Source organism: Mixophyes fleayi, chromosome 4, assembly GCF_038048845.1.
Source record: "Mixophyes fleayi isolate aMixFle1 chromosome 4, aMixFle1.hap1, whole genome shotgun sequence".
NCBI classification, from domain to species: Eukaryota; Metazoa; Chordata; class Amphibia; order Anura; family Limnodynastidae; genus Mixophyes; species Mixophyes fleayi.
Window position 1 is genome coordinate 276,447,843 of NC_134405.1, and position 20,875 is coordinate 276,468,717.

General features: G+C 38.7%; 1 protein-coding gene across 1 annotated transcript in view; it reads right to left on the minus strand.

The window, feature by feature from the left end:
• Positions 1-20,875, minus strand: part of SEC24A (SEC24 homolog A, COPII component) — a 60,055-nt gene that overhangs the window by 26,300 nt on the left and 12,880 nt on the right. Inside the window, exons 3-10 of the mRNA XM_075209759.1 lie at positions 19,879-20,040; positions 7,291-7,368; positions 6,800-6,975; positions 5,434-5,618; positions 5,041-5,143; positions 3,006-3,132; positions 2,588-2,697; positions 1,841-1,953 (exon numbers count right to left, since the gene is read on the minus strand). Of these exons, the coding sequence (XP_075065860.1) occupies positions 1,841-1,953; positions 2,588-2,697; positions 3,006-3,132; positions 5,041-5,143; positions 5,434-5,618; positions 6,800-6,975; positions 7,291-7,368; positions 19,879-20,040 (1,054 nt within the window). The remainder of the gene's footprint in view (positions 1-1,840; positions 1,954-2,587; positions 2,698-3,005; positions 3,133-5,040; positions 5,144-5,433; positions 5,619-6,799; positions 6,976-7,290; positions 7,369-19,878; positions 20,041-20,875) is intronic.

The following is a 20,875-nucleotide window of genomic DNA, read 5'->3' on the forward strand; positions in this document are numbered from 1 at the left end:
ATCCCCGTAAGCTGGAGTCTGTGGATACTAAGATCCAAAGGACCTGCCAACTACCAAATTGTCCTGGACCATCCACCATCTCTGAGAGATTGTCTCGCCTCTGGTGACAAGCGTATCAGTTGGCGTTCTAATTTTTGATGGTATCCTGACTACTTCTTTAAGAGGTCCCAGCAGCGAGAGTGAAGTTGACCATAAAGAAGAGTCTCGAGGGTCGACACCATCTTTCCTAGCAGGCGCATGCAATAGAGGACCGACGGGAGTACCGCCGGAATTTCTGCAGGTTTATAAAGCAATTGTACCAATGTGGCAACCGCCTTCATCAGGCAGCCGCACATGCTGGCGTTTCCATTTTTTGGTGGTGCGTTAGTCGGTCTGCGCTACTAGGGTAACCCCACCGTAGTCAGTACCCCGGGTTCTGTTATTCAATGGGTAGTTTAATTTCACACTTGGAACAGGTTTAATAATTTGCACAAGGTGCTTTACCCTTGTCAGACATTTTATAAGAACAGTGTCACAGCAATGAAACGTAATACAGGCAATCACACAAGACAGACAGAAGATACTAATCAATCTACGACAGAAGTCAAAAGATAGTATCCCTGTTAAGGTTATGTGTGGCAGACAAAAGAAATATCTATGCAATTAGTATTCTATATATTATGCTATTTGCATCAATTAAATTTCTAATACACCCCTATCTATATTATAGTGAGTATAGAAAGTATTTTAGTGGTACTTAGCCTTCCATAAGGCTAAGATGTCTGGAGCAGGAAAGGTCCCAATCAAACCAGATGAGCCCCCTGCGTGTTACCCTCAGAAGTAGCTGCTGCTTTTCCCGGGCAGTTGCTTTGGCGTCGTGGGAAAGTCCACATTGTCTCTGCAGGTGGGGGAGCTCTATAATCTTTAGCTCTTCCCCGTTCTGCACCTCTGCTGTCTTCCCCTCGTTTTATAGTAATTCCTGCTATGGCAATTTTGCTGCTTCTTCAATAAGCAGTAAATCCCCAAATCTTTATTTCTGTGGCCACTATAAGTAACAACCAAGTCCGTCCCCCCCCTTTCTGCGGAAGGGACTTAGTAAAGTCCAGGATGGCAGTCTCCAGTGCTTTGATTACTGGCGCGCACTACCACACTTGGCAGCGGAGATCTAAAAAATTGCTATACCCAGGGCGATTTAGGCCACGCCCCCTTTCTGATGTCTAAGGCTGCAGGTCCGCTCGGCAGTGACAGTGTGCTGTCCCGATGCTCTGATTGTGTTTAAAACACAATCAGAGCAGCCGGGCAGCACACTGTCACTGCCGAGCGGACCTGCACATACTGTGCAGCCTTCGGCAACAAGTCCCTGCTAGGGGGGGCGATTGCCCAGATTGCCCCCCCTGGATCCGCCACTGTGGCAGCGTCGGTAATCTGGTAAGGATCAGTGTAACAGCAGTTTTGAAGCAGCCTGTCTACACTGAAGAAAGGGGAGATAAAAAAAAAATTGTCAGACAGTGCTGCCCTTTTTGCAGAACAAGTGTGCTCTGCGATAGTAGAACAGAGCACACATCTGTAAAAGGAATAAAAATAAAAAAGTTAAATAAAATTGTTTTAACAAAAGAAATTAAACCATCTAGCATAAATAAGGCCAACTCCCTTGGTCACTCAATTAAAACTGAAGAGGCTATAGGTGGGGATTGCAGAGGGGAGGGGTTTGTCAGCATGATACATTAACAAGTTAACCAGTTAAGTGCCAAACTGCACTCCCCTCACACTACCCATAGTAGTAGTGTCCCCCAGATAGGATGAAAAAGAAAGACTGAACCATGTATTTTACTTTAACTGTTCAGCTGGTTTCTAAACATACCATTCCAGATTGTCCAGCAAGGTCTGGCATGCAGTGTTCAAATAGCCAGTCTCTATTGCATTGTGGGACACATCAAACATAAACAGATATACCGGAGGCTGAGGGGGTCGCAGCTGGAAAAAGAAAGAAAACGCAAAACAAGAAAATCAAATTAATTTCCCAGATTAACACCACCACTACTAGCATGTTCATTCTACATCAATTATAGATTATAATGACAGATGTTCTGATTTAGCAGTCTTTTAATCTTCTCTTATCTTTATTAGGCAGTGTATGAGACACAGTCTTTGCTTTTAGTTCAATAACTAGATATAGGTAAGTTGTTCTGCCAGTGTAAGCTTTTATGCAAAATGACAAAAATACCTCATGTTTATTACATTTGCAAGTATTTTAACTGTATTTTTGACTAGGATATATTTGTTGTCCACACACAATGCATTTGTCAAGTGATAGTATGATACAAATTGCCTTTTCCCTCAGCGACATCACTAGATCGTAGTACACACAGGTAAGTATGCTTCCTCACAAGACTGGGACCATAGCTTCAAAACTGACCAGTGCCCTATCTATGTGGAGACTGTATGTTCTCTCCATGTTTGTGTGGGTCCCCCCCTGGTGCAGTACGTACGTACACTGTAAGCTCTATTGGGGCAGGGACTAATGTGAATGTTTAAATTCTCTGGAAAGGACTGTGATATACAGTGGTGCTATATAAACAATAACAATGAAAATGCCTGACAATCTTACCATGTACTCTGAAGGAGCCATAAATTCAATAGTGGCATTCTGAACCTCAGGTCTTTTGTGAGGCTCTCCATATACTCTTGTTACAGGGTTGTACATGAATTCTTCAGGGACTAAAAAACAAAAAAGTGAAATTAGTAATATAGATAAAACTACACTGCCTGGCTCTTTAGCAATATATAAATACATTACACACAAGAATTACCCAGCTAATGTGAATTTATAATTTAAAGAATAATAGTAATGTATATGCACACACAACACTGGAAGACCTACATATTTGTGCACTTTAAGCAGTTTACTTCTCATCCAATAAAAACCAGCCCTATTCAATAATTATACAAGGTATGTATTTTGAACCTCTCACACAGAACAGTATGCTGGGTTTGTTTTTTTTTGTTTTGACAAACCATAAACTCACCATCATTTACTCTGTAGCATAAATTGCACTTCCACCTCCTTTGATCCAAGAAAGTGACAAAAGGATTGATGTACGTTCGACAAGACCGACATCTGACTATTGTACTGGATGTTACAACAGGTAGTTGCTGGAAAAGCATGAGAAAAATACTTTTCTTAAAAGGACGTACTTGGAAAATTGTGCTAAACATAGATTCCAGAATTTTTGCCCAATACTAGCTGCCTAAATATATGTTAATCCAGCCACCACTGGAAGGAAAATGAAGGGATAATCATTAAGCAATATTAATAAATTAGGGCCCATTGCTCACCAACACATAGGACAGAAGATTATAAATTTACATTAAATTAAAAATATATTTTATTGTACCTAAATTAAATATTGGAACATTCAAAGAATTACCAGATAACCTCATGAACTTGTGTGCTTGTCAGACATCAAGCACACTTGAATAAAGCCTCATTTAAAAATAAAATAACACAAAATCATCCATATTGGTCTACCTAATTTCAATTTAAAAAAAATACACAAGGGTTAACATATAGAATAATTTTAACTTCTATAGGCACACTGAATCCTTAGAGATATCTGAGATAATTTCAAAATCATTTTAGTATAATACATTGAAAGAAGTAATCCAAATAATTTGTACTTGTTCAAGTCCAATCAGTCACTATCTGGTAGAGTTTTCCCAGTTTCTTCTCAGTTCACAAAATATATGTGATTAACTGGCTTTGGGCAGAACGGACCATATATGTGTGTTTGTGGGGTAGAGGATTTAAAATGTTAGCTCCACTGGATCAGGAATTGACATTAACAGCAGCGTTTTATTGCTCCAAGGATATTGTGAATATGTATGTTACAGTCTGTACGACACTATTGATGATCAGTCATACTCTGGTGCTGCAAGAGAGGGATTTTTAGGAGCACATTTTCTTAGGAATGTAAGTGAAATCCAGCAACATTTATTAGCATTATGTAGCTGACTAGCACACCAATTATTAATATTTAGGTACAATAAAAGATCATTCATTTTATAATCAAGTTTTTAACTTTATTTCCTATATTTTGCTGAGCACCAGTAGATCACTTATTGCATAAAAAAAAAAAATTTGCATGAAATTTTATTAAAACATTATTCACATGGGAGAATAGATGCAATCTGCAATTAATCATCAACTGGTTTTGAAGCTAAACATGGAAGTGGACTAGTCATCTGGAATTACATTTTTCTGAATCAACAGTACATATACTTTGTATACATCTTGTTATCTTGAGCCCAACTTACAAGAAGAGGTGATGCTGACATCTAAAGAAATCATTACTCAAAGGACCAATTGCGGTTTTATGTTGGAACAAAAGATATACTTTAAAAGGACAACGCTGTACTTTTACAGAAGACCTGTCAAAAATATTCATTGCCACAAATGCTTCAAATGAAAAAAAAAAAGTTTAAACCTAAAGTAAAACTATGCCTGAGAAAATAATGGTTTAATTATTTTTACAGTAAACATATTTTGAATGTGTAAGACTAATGATATTAGAGACAACAACATGAATACAGAAGGTGGGAAGGAGCCACTGTGTCCCTGCAGATGACAATCAAAGCTTTATATAGTGGAGATCCAAACTGGATTATTTTACAAAACAATATGGTTACATTATTGTTACAGAAAGCATTTCTTTATTACTTGAGTAATAAATATTTTTTATACTACAGTATCAGACGTTAGCAATTCATAGAGGAGTAAATGGCGTTGGGGAAAAATAAGATTCCATATAAGTTGACAACTATTAAAAGTACAAAGTTTCACTGTGCTACTTTTGCAGGTGTGAAGGCAGGATAAGAACGTCTTTAGCCATCTAATCCTTTAAGCACGCAGAACAGCACATTAGAGCAGAGTGAATCAGGCCAGTGTGATGTTTACGAACACACAGAAGTAAAATGCTCTCTCTTTAGCACAAGATGTATTAGATTGTATTTACAAAGTCTGAACCTCGATTTAGATCCTTCATCTTAAAAATATTCTCATACCGACAGATCTTTGAATGGATGCAGCAAGAGCCCCAGGGGAAGTTTGGCTTTATTCAGCAGAGCCTGAGTCTGAGGGATGTTGGTCAAAGTACAGCGGAACAATCTGTGAGAAACAGCAATAGGTTCAAAATAAAAATCAGCAGGTTTAGTCTTAGAGATGGGCTTATTCATTCATAAAACACACAACAAAATACACAGTGCTGCAAAAACCTACTTGCCTATTTAAATACCTTGCTTGCGATCCAACACTTGACACAACAGTATAATACACTATATCATGGCAAATAACTATTAGAGAAAAAGGTTTTCAATCACTTTTTATAACCATACATACAACCCCTACTGACAAACATTTTAAAAACTGGTGGCACACAATGTAAAATGTATTCATACTCTGGACTACAATTCAGTTTCTGAATATCTTCCTGCAGACAAGGAGTAGGGGCCTTCAGGGGTGCCGGTGGCAGTATGTTCCTCTCTTGGAGAAGATTTACAGCTCGTAGTTCATCCAGCTGCTGTGCTTGCTGGAGACTCAAACCTCCAACTGATGACATCAAACTGTTAATTCCCATGGCGGGCTGAAAGAAGAAAAAATACACAATGGTCACAAAACCATAAGCAACAACAATTCTAAGTATATTTATCACTACGACTAGGTTTTAGGAATGGACAATCATTTGTTACATCACAGTGTGAAAGAATGAGCAGCTATAAACAGGCTTGGCTAACCTGTGGCACTCCAGGTGTTGTGAAACTACAAGTCCCAGCATACCCTTCCAGCAATAAGCTGCTATATATTGGCAAAGCATGCTGGGGCTTGTAGTTTCCCAAACACCTGGAGTGCCACAGGTTAGCCAAGCTGAGCTATACAGTAGTTTTAAAAATCTCTAGTTCACAAAGTTATCTTTGGTCAAGCACACATGGTTTAGTAAAGTATAATGGCTTTTGCATTTAAACAAGTTTTTTATTCAAAGTACAACTGTCCTTCTAAAGTCCCTTAACAAACGATTGCCCACACCCCTCACCAGTATATATATTTTTTCTCCATCACCTCTGCCTTCTGATGAAATCTGTCTTTAACAAAGGAGGACCCAATATGGGGGTAAACTTAAACTGCAGATTTGAAAAAGTGGAGATGTTGCCTATAGATTCTAGTTATTTATTAAATACATTCAATAAAATGACAGCTAGAATCTGACTGGTTGCTATAGGCAACATCTCCACTTTTTCAAACCCGCAGCTTGATAAATTCACCCCATGGAGTTCTTTCAGCAACTGAACAGGACTACTCCCAAGACTAGATGCTGCTTCAGTACACCAAGGTAACATTATGTGAAAGCCCCAGCTAGAACAGTTATCAAGCTCAGACATTCAAATATTATTATTTCACTGAACTGAAGCAGCGCCATGGATATGTGGAACATGCCAGCATTACATTTAGCAGAAGCAACCTCTACACATCGAGTACTGCTCTTTGAAGGCCAGATGTCATCAGGGTCGGGAACCCCACTATTCTGGAATTAGGGCGGGGGTGCTTTAAATCAGGCATTTACTCAAAGTTCAGATAGTTCCTACCTTTTCAAGAATGAGGCATGCCGGATTATCATCAATAGTGACAAGTGAAAAGTTTATCCATGAAGAAAGTCAGGGCATTTAACTTAACAACCATCAAAAGGTCGCTTTACATGACACAACATTTATTCTAAAATAGCAAAAACTGCAACCAGTCTGCACAGATAACCACAGAGCACATGTTTACCTGTGACAGGGGTGGAGGTCTGCTGGTATACTGCTGGGTTGTTGGTGTTAAGCCTGGGCCTCCTGCTGGAAAAACATTCTGATAACCCGGTGGTAATGTTGGGTACACACTTCCAACATTCCTGGCTATTTTAGGATTCTGAGGAGCTGGTGGAGGCGGAGCAGGATGAACCATCCCTATGGCATAGACAGATTAATTGAATGGAACCATTTTCTTTTGTAATATTTTAGCATCGCACATTTCTGTTCCAGCTCACACTAAAGACAAAACACTGTTCACAAGGGCAGTGAGCCAATACAACATATATTTGCTGGGTGATGTACATTTGAAGAGATAGAGGCCTCTTCTAATGGATAATTTCAGCCCTCACCGTTAAAGTAACCCCCCTGTGCGTAATTGAAATAAATTAAAAAAACAAAACTGACACCTTATTTCCTTTGCTGATAAAACTTCCAACATGACACTTCGATTTTATACTAAGAAGAACTTACCCATGAATCCACCACCTTCTATCGTATCGTAGCTATTCTGAACTGAAGCGCTGTCACTGGTTGGGGGTTGATGAAAACCTGACAAAAAAAAGAGAATAGGTTTTGTTGGTATAGAACAAAAACAGCCCTGGCTAATGAAAGAGGGATGAAAAATATTTATTTTAACTACAATAGGTTTATTCACTACGAGTATTTTGTGCTATAATCTTGATGGGGGGGTTAAATACATACAGTATTCCTTCACAGATGGTGAAAAACAATAAGAATGTTGTATACAGTTTTATATTTGCGAGACAAGTTTATTTCTAAAAATTGTATAACATGCATCATAACAACCTGTTAAACTGCTTGATAAATGTATGCTATGAACACAGGCAGATATTCCTGTTGCTTTATGCTAATTGGAAAGCACTGTTACCATTTTACATAATTATATTGGAGGCCTTTGTGAGAAAACACAGTAATTTGATTAACTAGGCTGTTCCATGCAAGGGAAATTAAAATACGTAACACAGAGAGTAGTCATTAGCTTAAAGGAACAAATAAAATTGGAAAGGGAGGGGGGGGGGGTAATCAAAGTTGCCAAGTTTAAGTCTACTACCATTCTAACTTAAAAATGGCAATCAGATTTTAAACGTACTAATTTAACTTTTCGCAAATATTTAAAAAAAAAAAAACCACCACACACACACTCCCTCTCTCTCCAGATTTGCAAATGAACAGATTAGAAGCCCTCTACTCAGCACTATATATTTGCAAGGTGTTGAGAATGGGAGAAATCACCATTTGTTTATGTAGCGCCGCCAATTCAGCAGCAGTGTACAGAAAATATTTGTCTCACATCAGTCCCTGCCTCAATGAAGCGTACTGTCTAAATTCCCAAACATACAGAATAGGGTTAATTTGTTCAGTATCCAATAAACCTAATAGCACGTTTTTGGAGTATGGGAGGAAACTGGAGCACCCAGAGGAAACCCATACAAACACAGGGAGAACATATAAACTCCACACAGATAAGGCCCTGTTCAGGAATCAACCTCATGACCCAAGAGTTGCTAGGTAGAAGTGCTAACCTCTGAGCCACCATGCTACCCTCATGAGCATTACACAGAGGTGGGGGAACAGAAGAGGTAACAAATATTGGAACACTTTGGTTCTGCAGTTTTGGGGAGACTGGGGTGTCAGAGGCAAGCATAAAAAAAAAAAAAAAAAACACAAACAAACACATTTGACTGGAATTCTTAAATATTTTGGCCCCAAGTAAATTCTAAACCAAAAGCTAGGCACATAATGCAATCATGTCACTTGTATGCTGGCCAAATATGGAACCTGGAACTATGGCTAACTGAACACCCCTGCAAGGTCAAAATGTGCAGACCCATTCCAGTTTGACAGTTGGAAAGATCATAGCTGTCCCTTAGTTTTGGCTGATAACACATGCAGGCTAATGTCATCTGCCAACAGAGATTCACAATAACAGGCCAAATGCTTTTTAATAGGTGAACAATTAAAATCTGCTTGAATATTAATAGTTCTCAACCATCTTTGGCAGCAGAGTCAGGTAAACTTACTCTAAATCTGTCCATGATCAATGAAATCACCAGCTTAAGACATCTTAATAATACGATTGCTGCTTAAGTCTTTCCTGCCAAAGAGCAGCTGCACAGTGCAACTCTGATCTGAACGCATTATAAGTTGAATGTCAACCCCCTTCGTAAAGAAATATTTTTTTCGATAATATCTTACAATTTTCACTGTGTGTGTGGCACATGAACAAACATCTAAAACAATGCAACTAAAAAGATCAGCCGGAAATGTTATCATCAAAGTCTGATTGTATAGCAGAGACTGCAGGTAGATGAAACAATCACAATTAAGAGAACCTATTCTGTGCCTTGTCAAAAATCTCACGGAAATCACATTTTGAAAGTCCTGTGTGTATACAAATTACTCAATGACAAGATCCTTTAGAATTAGACGGCTCAAATAAATTCACAAAGCAAAAAGTTTCATCAACGCAATCGGCAGGTGAATGTACCCTCAAGAAAGATTTGACAAAGGGATTTACAAATATGTATGGTAAAAAATATTGATTATTATTATATTGTGGCCATACAAAATGTAATAATTGGCAATATCAGTAAATATTTGGCTAGCTTAAACAATATCTACTCAATAAGCGAGAAGCAAAATGTTTTTGTAATTTGTATTCAAAATGTGATAAAAAAGCATTTTTTATAGTCTTGTTAAAACATGACATAAAAAGATATTGAGGAAAGCTTTTTAGTGTTTTGTCTACACTCCTGCTTTGAGCAGAAATTAGATATTCAAATGCCCAATGCATCTATAAATAATTTAAGGTGGATTACAGGTTTGAGAAGTTAGAGGTTAAATAAAAAGAACAAAAGTGGGAAAATAGAGCATACCATCAACCCACATATGGCTGTTTAGAAGCCAACACCATACAAACAGGTGCATCTTTCAGTCGTTGCTAATGTATGTATCATATCATCTGTACAGTTTTACACACTCATATCAAAAGCAAAAAAAGAAAAAAAAAAAAATGGGGAAAAAAAATAAATCAGAGGGTTCTAAATGAAAATGCAGCACCCCATATTTAAAAGCTGATGTAAGCAGCACCAGGTACACTTTCAGGTGCTCGGTTACAATACATATAATTACAGACACCTAGTTTGCCAGAGTCTAATTATAGCTCCCACATAGAGTTTCTGCAATATATTTCAGTTCTCTAGAGATGTGTCATTGCCAGGGGGAGAGTGAAGTAAATATCAGAAGAGCAAAGAACACTTTAAACTAAACCTATTAATATTCAAGCTGGTAAATAAAAATAATCCCTTTTCCCAACCATGTTGTTGCAACAACATGACATCTGAATTATTAAGACTTTTCCCAATAACTGCTGTATTTGCATGAATTCTCTTTGTATTTGATGAATAATCCCACTAGTACTACTTTTAGGCATGTTTAAGTTGCATTTTACTACCATGGGCTCTTTATTAGGCACACATTTCTAGTACTGAGTGTCGTGAACATAGCTTGCAGGTATTTATAAGGGATAAAATAATGACTGCAATGTAAATAGGTTATATCAAATGAATCCATTGATAAGTTTGAAGTTTAAAATGTGTCTGAAGTCAGAGAGTCTGATGTAAATATATTTAATGGCTTTGTACATCCCAGTGTGAGAAGATAGAAGTGTCCCCTGGGGGCAGCTTCAAAGAGCTCCCCGGGTGACATATAGCCTGGTTGTGACACCTGAATAGACATTTAGGTACCGCTCAGCATGTGGTCTGGCTCAAAGAAGCCATGTGCTGACATAAGCTATATGAAATATAGACGAAAAGAATTCAGTTTTAAAATATGCTACTTAAAATCAATAAAAGTAGTGATCAACTACATATTCCTCAGTAGCATGATGAAGGGCAGCTCATATGTTAAATTAAGAATTCTGCCCCACAGAGAAATGAAGGAAAGGAGTGTAAGCTCTGCAAATACACTGTATTTAGGCTTGTTTGATATCAAAAGATGGATAATCATAGGGGATTTATTAATTATAAAATTGGATCAATGTAACGCTCTACAGAAAAAATATATCACATAGTAGAATTGGTTAGTAAATCAGGCAACATGTAAATGGTGATTGTCCATCTTTTCTGCCTACCCCCAGGCATACAGATTATGATAAATTATGCTCTGTATTTTTATCCCTTTTGTTATTATACTGTTTGCCATTTTTTATTTGTATGTCAAATCTTTATCTAATTGTTTTTATCTGTAAGCATTTGTACTTTTTGTATATTAAATCTAAAATTTAATAGTTCTGGGTCATTCCATGTCAGTTGAACCAGGGTTGTCCACCACCCATCTCAGATTTCTACGAAAAAATTTTAGTTGAGAGGATGTCAAAACAACTATGCAAATATCTTGACCGCCTGACAATTAGTTGATTAAATATTGATTTTCAATCTATTAAATAATTTACCAATAGCGGCTTCTTTATCCAGTTTATTTGAAATATCGCGGGTGTTTATTAAGGAATCGTCACAAAATTTGGACCCCTAAGGTAATAATTCCTCCCGAATCCAAACCAAATTATTTTATCTGCCTAATGTTTTGCGTTACGGCAAAAATGCACGTTTTTCGAATAGAATTAAAAACGCTAGGTTCAATTGACATTAGGGATCCCATTTTTTGGGGATGTTTAAAAAAAGGTATACATTAATCTATACGATGCATGGAGAGTACTTTACTCCAATGATAGAACCTTCACACACTACTCAGTACCACATGGTACTTACTCCAGAATAGATGTGCTCTTTGTAGATACTCAGACGACACAGCACTTGAAATCAGCCTCTACCACACCGATCCCTTGGTCTGACCACTCGGCCGTGATTTTGCGACTTGACATTTTGCCAACTTGTATTCCACGTATTAGGTGGAGATTAAATGAACACCTGTTCTTAAAACAGGATAATATTAAACACAATACGACAAGCCTTAGAGGATTTTCAAGCGGACGACAGTCCGGATCAAACCACCCCTGCCATAAGATGGGAAGCTCATAAAGCAACTATTAGAGGTCGACTGATCAGCCTAACCTCACATGAGATAAAACTACATAGGCAGACAATCACCAAGCTGGAATCCCAAATACAAACCCTTACTTCCCGGCACCAGAAATATCCTAAACGCACAACATACCTTAAATTGCTAGCTCTGAAAAGGACAGTTAGGCAAACTACTCTCCACAAAAGCTGCTAAGACCCTCCAATGGCTTCAGCAGCGTTTCTATGAAAAGGGAGATAAGGCCGACACGTTACGGGCTCGTAGGCTTCAGAATCAACGCGCCCGCAATCGCATTGTAGCCATTAGAGATCAAGCGCAGCAACTGTTATACGATCCACAGACTATAGCGAATAGATTTAGAAATTATTATAATACATTATATAACTTCCCTCTTACTGCAGATTTTCCAGACATTAGAAATGTACAAATTTCTGACTACCTCCGAGTGCGTTCTCTTCCCCGCCTAACAGAAACACAAATAGCAATACTAAATGCTGATATCACAGTGAAGGAGGTTAAAGTAACCATTAAATCCCTTAGAAATTCTGCAGCGCCGGGCCCAGGTGGCCTTACAGCATTATATTATAAAACATTTAGAGCCGAATGGGCACCTATGCTTGTTTCTCTCTTCAATGCAAACTTGAATGGTAAAAAATTCGAGAGACACACCACCAGGGCGGACATTGTTGTTATTGCCAAAGAAGGACGAGAACCTAGTCACTGTGAGAGCCACCACCCCATATCTCTACTGAACGTAGATCTAAAGCTATTTGCCAAGATATTAGTGAACAGGCCAGCCCGAGTGATTCCCGCACTGGTTCATCCTGATCAGGTGGGCTTCATTCCTACTCGCCAAGGAACAGATAACACAAGACGTGCGATTGCCCTAATTGAAGCTTCGAACCAGTCACGAATCCCCGCCCTGGTGGTGTCTCTTGATGCAGAAAAGGCTTTTGACAGGGTGTCCTGGCCGTTCATGAGAGCTACTCTCAAGAAAATGGGATTTAAAGGACAATTCATGAATGCGCTAGCCTCCCTATATCACAACCCCTCAGCAGCAGTGTGGGCTAATAGCGTGTCACCTCCAATTCAGATAGCGAACGGTACTCATCAGGGATGTCCACTTTCCCCCTTGCTGTTTGCCCTAACAATGGAGCCACTAGCATCCCAAGTTCGTAATAACCCAATGATAGTAGGGATCCAGGCAGGTGTAAATGACTATAAAATTTCCATGTACGCGGACGATATTTTACTGACAATCACCAATCCTCTCACTTCTCTTCCCTCTTTACAGGAGGAACTAGACAAGTACGGAGAAGTTTCTAACTTTAAAATTAATATGGACAAATCTGAAATCCTCCCCCCTTAATATATCTTCTCATCTCTTAGACTCCCTCAAACGTCAATCAACCTTTAGATGGCAAGCGGATAAGCTTAAATACCTGGGAATCTATTTAACGAGCCAATACGGTCAGCTATATGCAGCTAACTTCCCGCGCCTCTTGAATGCACTTAAAAGAGACCTCGAGAAATGGGACAACCTGTACATCTCATGGCTAGGCCGCATAGCGGCGGTAAAAATGAATTTGCTACCACAAATTCTTTACCTATTCCAGGCATTACCTATACGGGTCCCTTCACTTGCACTAAAGACTTTACAGAAGCAGGTTTCTCGATTTGGGCGGGGAAACGGCCTCGCGTGCAAGCCCACACCCTCCATCGCCGAACCTCGGAGGGAGGAGTGGGCCTTCCAAATATTTCTAAGTACTATATCGCTACACATCTAACTCAACTAGTCCTGTTCCATTCTCCTCTTGGTACGAGGCTATGGGTTGACATAGAAACACCGACCGCCTCTCTCCTCACTTACACCTACTACTTGTTTTTCACTCCAGATATGGGACTACTGTACCCGAACATTTCACTTGTTAGCGCATCGCGAAGTTATGTTTCCATTATGGCATAACCCAGCTTTCCCCCCTGGACAACAGCAATCCTTTTATCAGCTCTGGTCTTCATGTGGATTTAGGTTCTTGTCAGATATAGCCCCTTTGCGTATTTTCCCAGAGTTTGCGGACCTCCAACGTCGACACAGCATTCCACATAACCGCTTTTACCAATACTTACAGCTAAGACACTTATATTATTCAATTCCAGCACTTAAAACCATTCATCATCGTACACCCTTAGAATCTTTCTGCAGAAACAAATCCATCCCTACTGGTTTAATCTCGACATTTTACAGCATCCTGGTGGCATTTCGTCAACCTGACAAAGATCGGTACGAGCTTAAGTGGGAGGAAGACTTGAGAGGTATTAGAAGTGGAGGAATGGGCTAGGATTAGTGCGCATGTCGCCAAGAGCTCTATATGTGTGAAGACCAAGGAGAATGCATATAAATTACTTTATAGATGGTATTTGGTCCCCAACCGCCTAAAAGCCATTTATCCTGATTCCTCTAACTTATGTTGGAGAGACTGCGGGCAAGAGGGCTCTTTCCATCACATATGGTGGTCTTGCCCTAAGATGGTGGGATTCTGGAAAAAAGTACATAATCTAGTACACAGAGTAACCACGCTACAACTACCCCCCTGTCCTTCCTATACACTTTTACATAGAATTGTCCCCCGACATTGGCAAACAAACAAACAGCAGCGCTTGTAGGCCATATTCTGAACGCTGCTAAAACTGCAGTGGAAAAAAACAGAACCCCCCCCCCCCACTTTAGCTGAAATCATAAACAGAATGTGGCAGACTTATCGTTGTGAACACATTACAAGTATAATAAATGATAAACCCATTAAGTTTCAAAATACCTGGCAACCTTGGCTAGCCGCCTACGGAGCAGATCAACCAAGGACCGATCAAAATCAGAGTTTAAGTTAAATGAAAAGTAAGATATTGTGAGCTCGATTGCAAAAGGTTTACTGAACATTTTGCTGGAATCAGGATGGCGGGCTGGGTCTCCTTCCCCCTTTCTCCCTCCCCATTCCCCCCTTTTCTTTTCATTCTCGTTCTGTCTTCTTTTCACCTTCAATTCATTTGATATGTACCATTATAACAATGTTCTTATTAGTTTACTTCTATTAACAAATTGTTTGATTTGCAGTTAAACCTGTATGCTGTTGATACTGTAAAGTGTGGGATTTGTTGATACATTTGATTAACAAGCTGTGTTGGCTTGCATTTACATTTGTGTAACAGTCTGGAGGTGTGAAGAGGTAACCCTTTGTGTGGGTCTTGCTAGTCTGTGAATAGCTAGAAGTCTGTGTGCCAGTGTGGGACAGTATAATGGGCTCCTATTGCCTGTATTCAATAGGCGGTGGCAAACCTGAAGTGTCTGGGGGTGTGAGAGCGCTGTGTTTGGGGGCGATGCCGTAGGTCTATAACCTGTGTGATAGGCAGAGAGACTGCAGGCTGAAATCGTGTGTAACCTCATACAGCGAACACCTCAAAGTCACGGCAGCAGAGAGCGTGTTTGTGACACTGGGTAACACTCATTGTCATGTTCGTGGAACCAGGTTAAGTGGACATGTGCTTTGTGACATGGTGTCATTCTGCTGGAACAAGTCATTAGAAGATGGGTAGACTGTGGCCAGTTGTTGCTGTCCCTGTGCATCTTTATACTCAGGTAGGCTTTGGTATTTAAACAATATTCAATTGGCATTAAGGAGCTCAATGTGTGCTATGAAAACATTCCCCACACCATTATACAACCACCCTGCTCCACTGACACAAAGCAAGATAAATTCATGTAGGTTACACCAAATTCTGACCCTACTATTGCACGTTGCAACTGCAATCTAAATTCGTCATTCAACATTCTTTTAAATATCAAAAGTCCACTTTTGGGGAGCCTGTGACCACTGTAGCCTTCATTACATGTTCTTAGCTGAAAGAAGTATAGAAGGAGTAAAGATTCCAGTGTGATCTTCTGTCCTCCATCTGCTTCAAGGTTCGATGTGCTGTGTGTTCAGAGATGCTCTTCTTGCATACCACTGTAGCAAAGCATAGTTATTGGAGTTGCTTTTGCCTCCCTAACCGATTGAACCAGCCCGGTCACTCTACTCTGACCTCCCTCACTAACAAGACATTTTTCCACCAGTGCTCAGTGCAGTTTTTTTGTTTTGTGCACCATTCTCCGTAAACTCTAGACTGTGGTGCATGGAAAACAGAGGTCAGCAATTTATTAAACACTCAAAACAACCTCCCTGGCACCAAAAATTATACCACAGCCACTTAGCTGACATTACTTCCCCATTCTGGTGTGTGTGTGTGTGTGTGTGTGTGTGTGTGTGTGTGTGTGTGTGTGTGTGTGTGTGTGTATATATTATTATTATTATCATCATCATCATTTATTTGTTAGGCGCCACAAGGTATCCGCAGCGCCGCACACAGTACTAACAGTAGACAATACAGGGTGAAACCATACAGAACAATGAACAAAAAGTACCAATACTTCAGAAACTCCGGCTAGTCGGAGAGAAGGGAGGACGTGCAAAGGGAGAGATGGGAGATGGGGTTAAGTATATATATATATATATCTATATCTATCTATATCACACACATACAAAGAGATAGAACGGCGCATAACCCGATATTGAAAAAAGTCCCACTAAAAATCTTCAAAACACTAGCCTATTGTCAGGCGGCTGCTAGCTCCCATAACCAGATGGTGTATCTGGAAAGGCCTTTACACCTCCTGATGCAGTCTGACTATATACCAGACAAAACGCGTTGAGGATTAATGTTCTAAGTGTGGACTAATCTATTTTCTTGAACTGGAACTATTGGCATTCATCGTGCTTTCGACTTAACAGCTGGACTGATTGTACATTACCATCTGCTGTTGACTGCATGAAAGAAACCCAGATAAGCATATTCTATTTGTTTTTATGTGTGTTACTTACCTTGTGTGCAATAAACCCACTGTGTGTACATTGTTACACTATGTTGGTTTCTCTTTGGATCTATTTTGCGTACTGTTGGAAGTCTAAGCAGTGTCACTAAAGAGCCCAGTCCTAAAAGGTGGACCATCCTTGGAAGGATGAAGGGATACTTGGAGATTATTATTCCATATACAGATAAGCTTTAAAGTCCTAATAATTGGTACGCATCTGCACTATTAGAATTCCTGGGAGTTGCATGAAGTCTACTCGCGTTTTTCATATTTATTCACATTTGCACTGTTTGTGTGTGTAATCATTACACTTAAAATCGATTGTGAACATTATTCCTTGTAATATTTTTATCTTTATCTCTCAGTACTGTTATACAAACAATACTACACCATTACCATTGTGGCACCATGTCCCTTATGTTTTTGAAATATATATATATATATATATATATATATATATATATATATATATATATATATATATATATATATATATATATATATATATATATATATAAAAAAACAAAACACCTTCTAATGTGGTGTTAAGGGGGCTGTCTAAAATCACTACCATATTGTAGAGTGGTTCTGCCATTAAAAACAACTGGGGTCTATCAATGAATAAACATCTCTCTTGCCCAGATTATACTGCACCGGTCATCGCCTCACAGTGCCACTTTGTAACTAGGAAACAGTAGAACCACAGGTGTCATGTCAGGGTCACTGGGTCCTAATGACAGCTTGCATTTTAGTCATTTTTAACAAGCTCTATATTTCTTCTAACTTCCATGATTATAGAATAAGCACCAAAGGCGGCTCTACTCTCCCCTTAATGTTTGTACGTTTAACTGTCCCTCGTGTCCATGGAGTAAATGCATTACTCAACAACAATTTAATCTTGCATAGGCCCAGACTTATCAAATGATACTGATGTTCTGTGTACCTTAAATCCCTGGTGCATTACATGAAGAGTACTAATCAGTAACACACAGCACAATGCAATAAATACACTGATATACATATATTACAGCGGTCTATCAAAACAAAATGACAAACATGATCAGTTCTTACCTATTACTGGACTCTTCCTTACAGCAGCTCAGAATTTGGCAAACAGATCAACATACACTTTCCATTGCTTTACCTATTGTATGCAGAATTCCCACATTTGTTCACAACACAAGCAGCTGCAAGCACTATGACAGAAGAAGCTGTAGCAGGAGGTATAAAAGCAGTAAGCAGCAACTCTAGGGGTTTAGGCATCATCAGGGAATTTACAGAAGCAAACTTCTAAGGAAGGGACCTGGGGATTTCACCTGTCAGGCAGTGTATGGCTGACTGGTAACAAATCATCTGTCAGGTACATATAATGGAGATCTTAATTCAATATCCTTTAAAATCAGTTTTGTCTTGTTAATCCAGGTATATAAAATAACAATGCTGTCATTCTTTTGTAAAGAAGAAAAATAAAACATTTCCAAAGGCATACTACAATACTTGTTAATGTTGTTTTAATGCTATAAATAAATGAACTGATAAAGCTTTCACAGCTAGAAAAGAAATACAATAGTTTAATTATTCAGCTAAGCAATACATCTACTTTAATACAAATGGAATAAACGGTACTAAAACCACAGACTTTTTATTTGCACTCATTTATGCTCCTTAGGTGTAATTGTTTTCTTGATTTGTGATCTTGCACACTAACCATATTAGTTATTTTCTATCTGTACGATTGTCCAGTGCTACAAAATCTGTGATGCCTTCTAAATAAATCATCTTTGGTACGCAGATACTTGTTAACACTGGCCATTTCTTGTTTTCACATATAACGGTCCATTGATGTCATACTAGGTTGGATCATGCAAAAGCAAGAGACCCACAAGAGATTCTACAAGTACACAGATAAACATCACAAAATTAGTTTTTGGTAGGCATTCATTTTTGCCACTTAAATACTACTACACTGTAGGTACCTTGTCATCTCTATTTATCTTCTAATATATCTACTTTAATTTCAACTGCAAACTCAGATTGCTTTAAATCTGGAAAATGTGTGTTAATCCAAAATTACTTACACCAGAAATGCGAGGTGTGTTAAATCAAAATGACTTGCACCAAAAATGTGAGACAATTAGAATATTTAACATTATAAAGTGTAAAAGCCTAGAACTGTTTTACAAGTCACACACCAGTCAACATGTGCACATCCAATTATTGCACTCTCGTCATTCAGTGGGCAGGCCAAATTAACATTTCAGCCTATGACCCAGCACACTGGCTGATGCAGTCACGGATAGCCTGGAGTTTTTGTTCTAACAGTACAATTTCCAATCAAACAATGATTTTGGGTTCCATAACCATCCCAATAATTTTTTCCCGATTTGACCAAAAATTACCAAAATCTGGACATGTGGGTAGCTTTAGAGAAACTACTTGCCTCAACAGATCGCAGCCACTAAAGATAGTTTCCTGTCTTGGAACACTTTTCTTTGCCATATTTCCAAGCAGAAATTTTGTAACATAGTAATAAACTAAGGTTATTGCAACTTAAACATAGGGGTGTCAGAGGCGTTCCAGAACAGATGTGATTTAGAGACTCCTAGCCAAAACACACTTCCGTTAATAACCCAAGATGCTTTAAACATATTGTAGATCTTTAAAAACAAGTCACGCTACTGGACTATCTTAGTTGGTAGGATGCAGAGGAAGGGAAGGGTGTTGTAAACAAGAAGCTGTAGCTCAAATGCTAAATTAACATGACGACATTACTTTTGTTTTTTTTAAAGCTGAATGGAGGGGGGCTAAATTGTGATCATACCTGAATTATGGGATACCTACTGTTATAAGAAGGTCCTAACTCTATTACATCACACACAATACAAAATAGTAGTACGCTAGGCTGTCTAGAGATGGACAAGTTCAATTATTAAATAGCAGGTAGCACAACTTGATCATCAGCTATTCTTAAGATATTGCCATCAGGTGTATAGAGTTGTTATTCAGTGAATCTTTAACAAAGGAAAATAATTAAATAAAATGGTATCAAAAGCAAACACACAACCAATAGTATGTCTCATTAAGAACTGGCTACTTACCATCTTGCCTGGGAGGGGCGCTGATTAATGGTGGCATATATTCACTGCTGACTGGTGGACCAGAAGGAGGTGCTGTGAGTTTTGTCAAAGGGGATGATGTGGGAGGAGGCCCCAAAGGAGGTCGGCCTTGCTGAGACTGGCTCATTGGTGGGAGAGCAGAACCTGAGAAATAGCAGTTGTTAGGAAATAAGCTTAGAATATTTACAATGCAAATTAGGTCTATGTAATGCAAACCAATATTTTCCTAGTGAATTGCCTACATGACGGCCCTTATGAAAAACAAAATAAAAAAATGTAGTGAAATTTTACATTTTTGGAAATAGAAACACACTAGTGACATCATTTTCATTCAGACATAAGTGAAAGACTAGGGCCCCGATTCATTAAGCAACTTAGGCAAGAAATTTCTTACTTAAGTCTCCTGGACAAAACCATGTTAAAATGCAAGTGGTGAAAATTAGTTTTATATTTTGCACATAAGTTAAATAGTGTGTTTTGTAGCACACAAATATCAACTTAAATTTCAGTGTACAAATAAGCTATCAAGTACTTGTGTGCTACATGAAAAAACGTTTTAACATGGTTTTGTCCAGGAGACTTAAGCAAGAAATTTCTTGCCTAAGTTCCTTAATGAATCAGGCCCTAGAGGTATTGGTGCAGACAGAGGTAATAAAGGGGAGGAGGTATAGATTATAATTAGGTTCCATAGTCCCCACGTAATAGACATCAATTAAATTAAAACAGGAATGTTAATTATCTGTGGTCTATGAACATGCCTTTAGTTATATAATCTACAGATCATACCAACATCCTGTCAGGTAGAATGAAAGAGAGGCTACTGTGTACTAGAATCACATCAGTGTGCTAAAGGACCGTCACTAAGTATGGAATTACATTGCTAAAAAAAAGTTGTTTTTTTTAGTGTATATTCACTGTAATGTCTGAGTCTTTACAAACCATGAACATCAGGAATTCTAAAATATTTAAAGTAAAATAC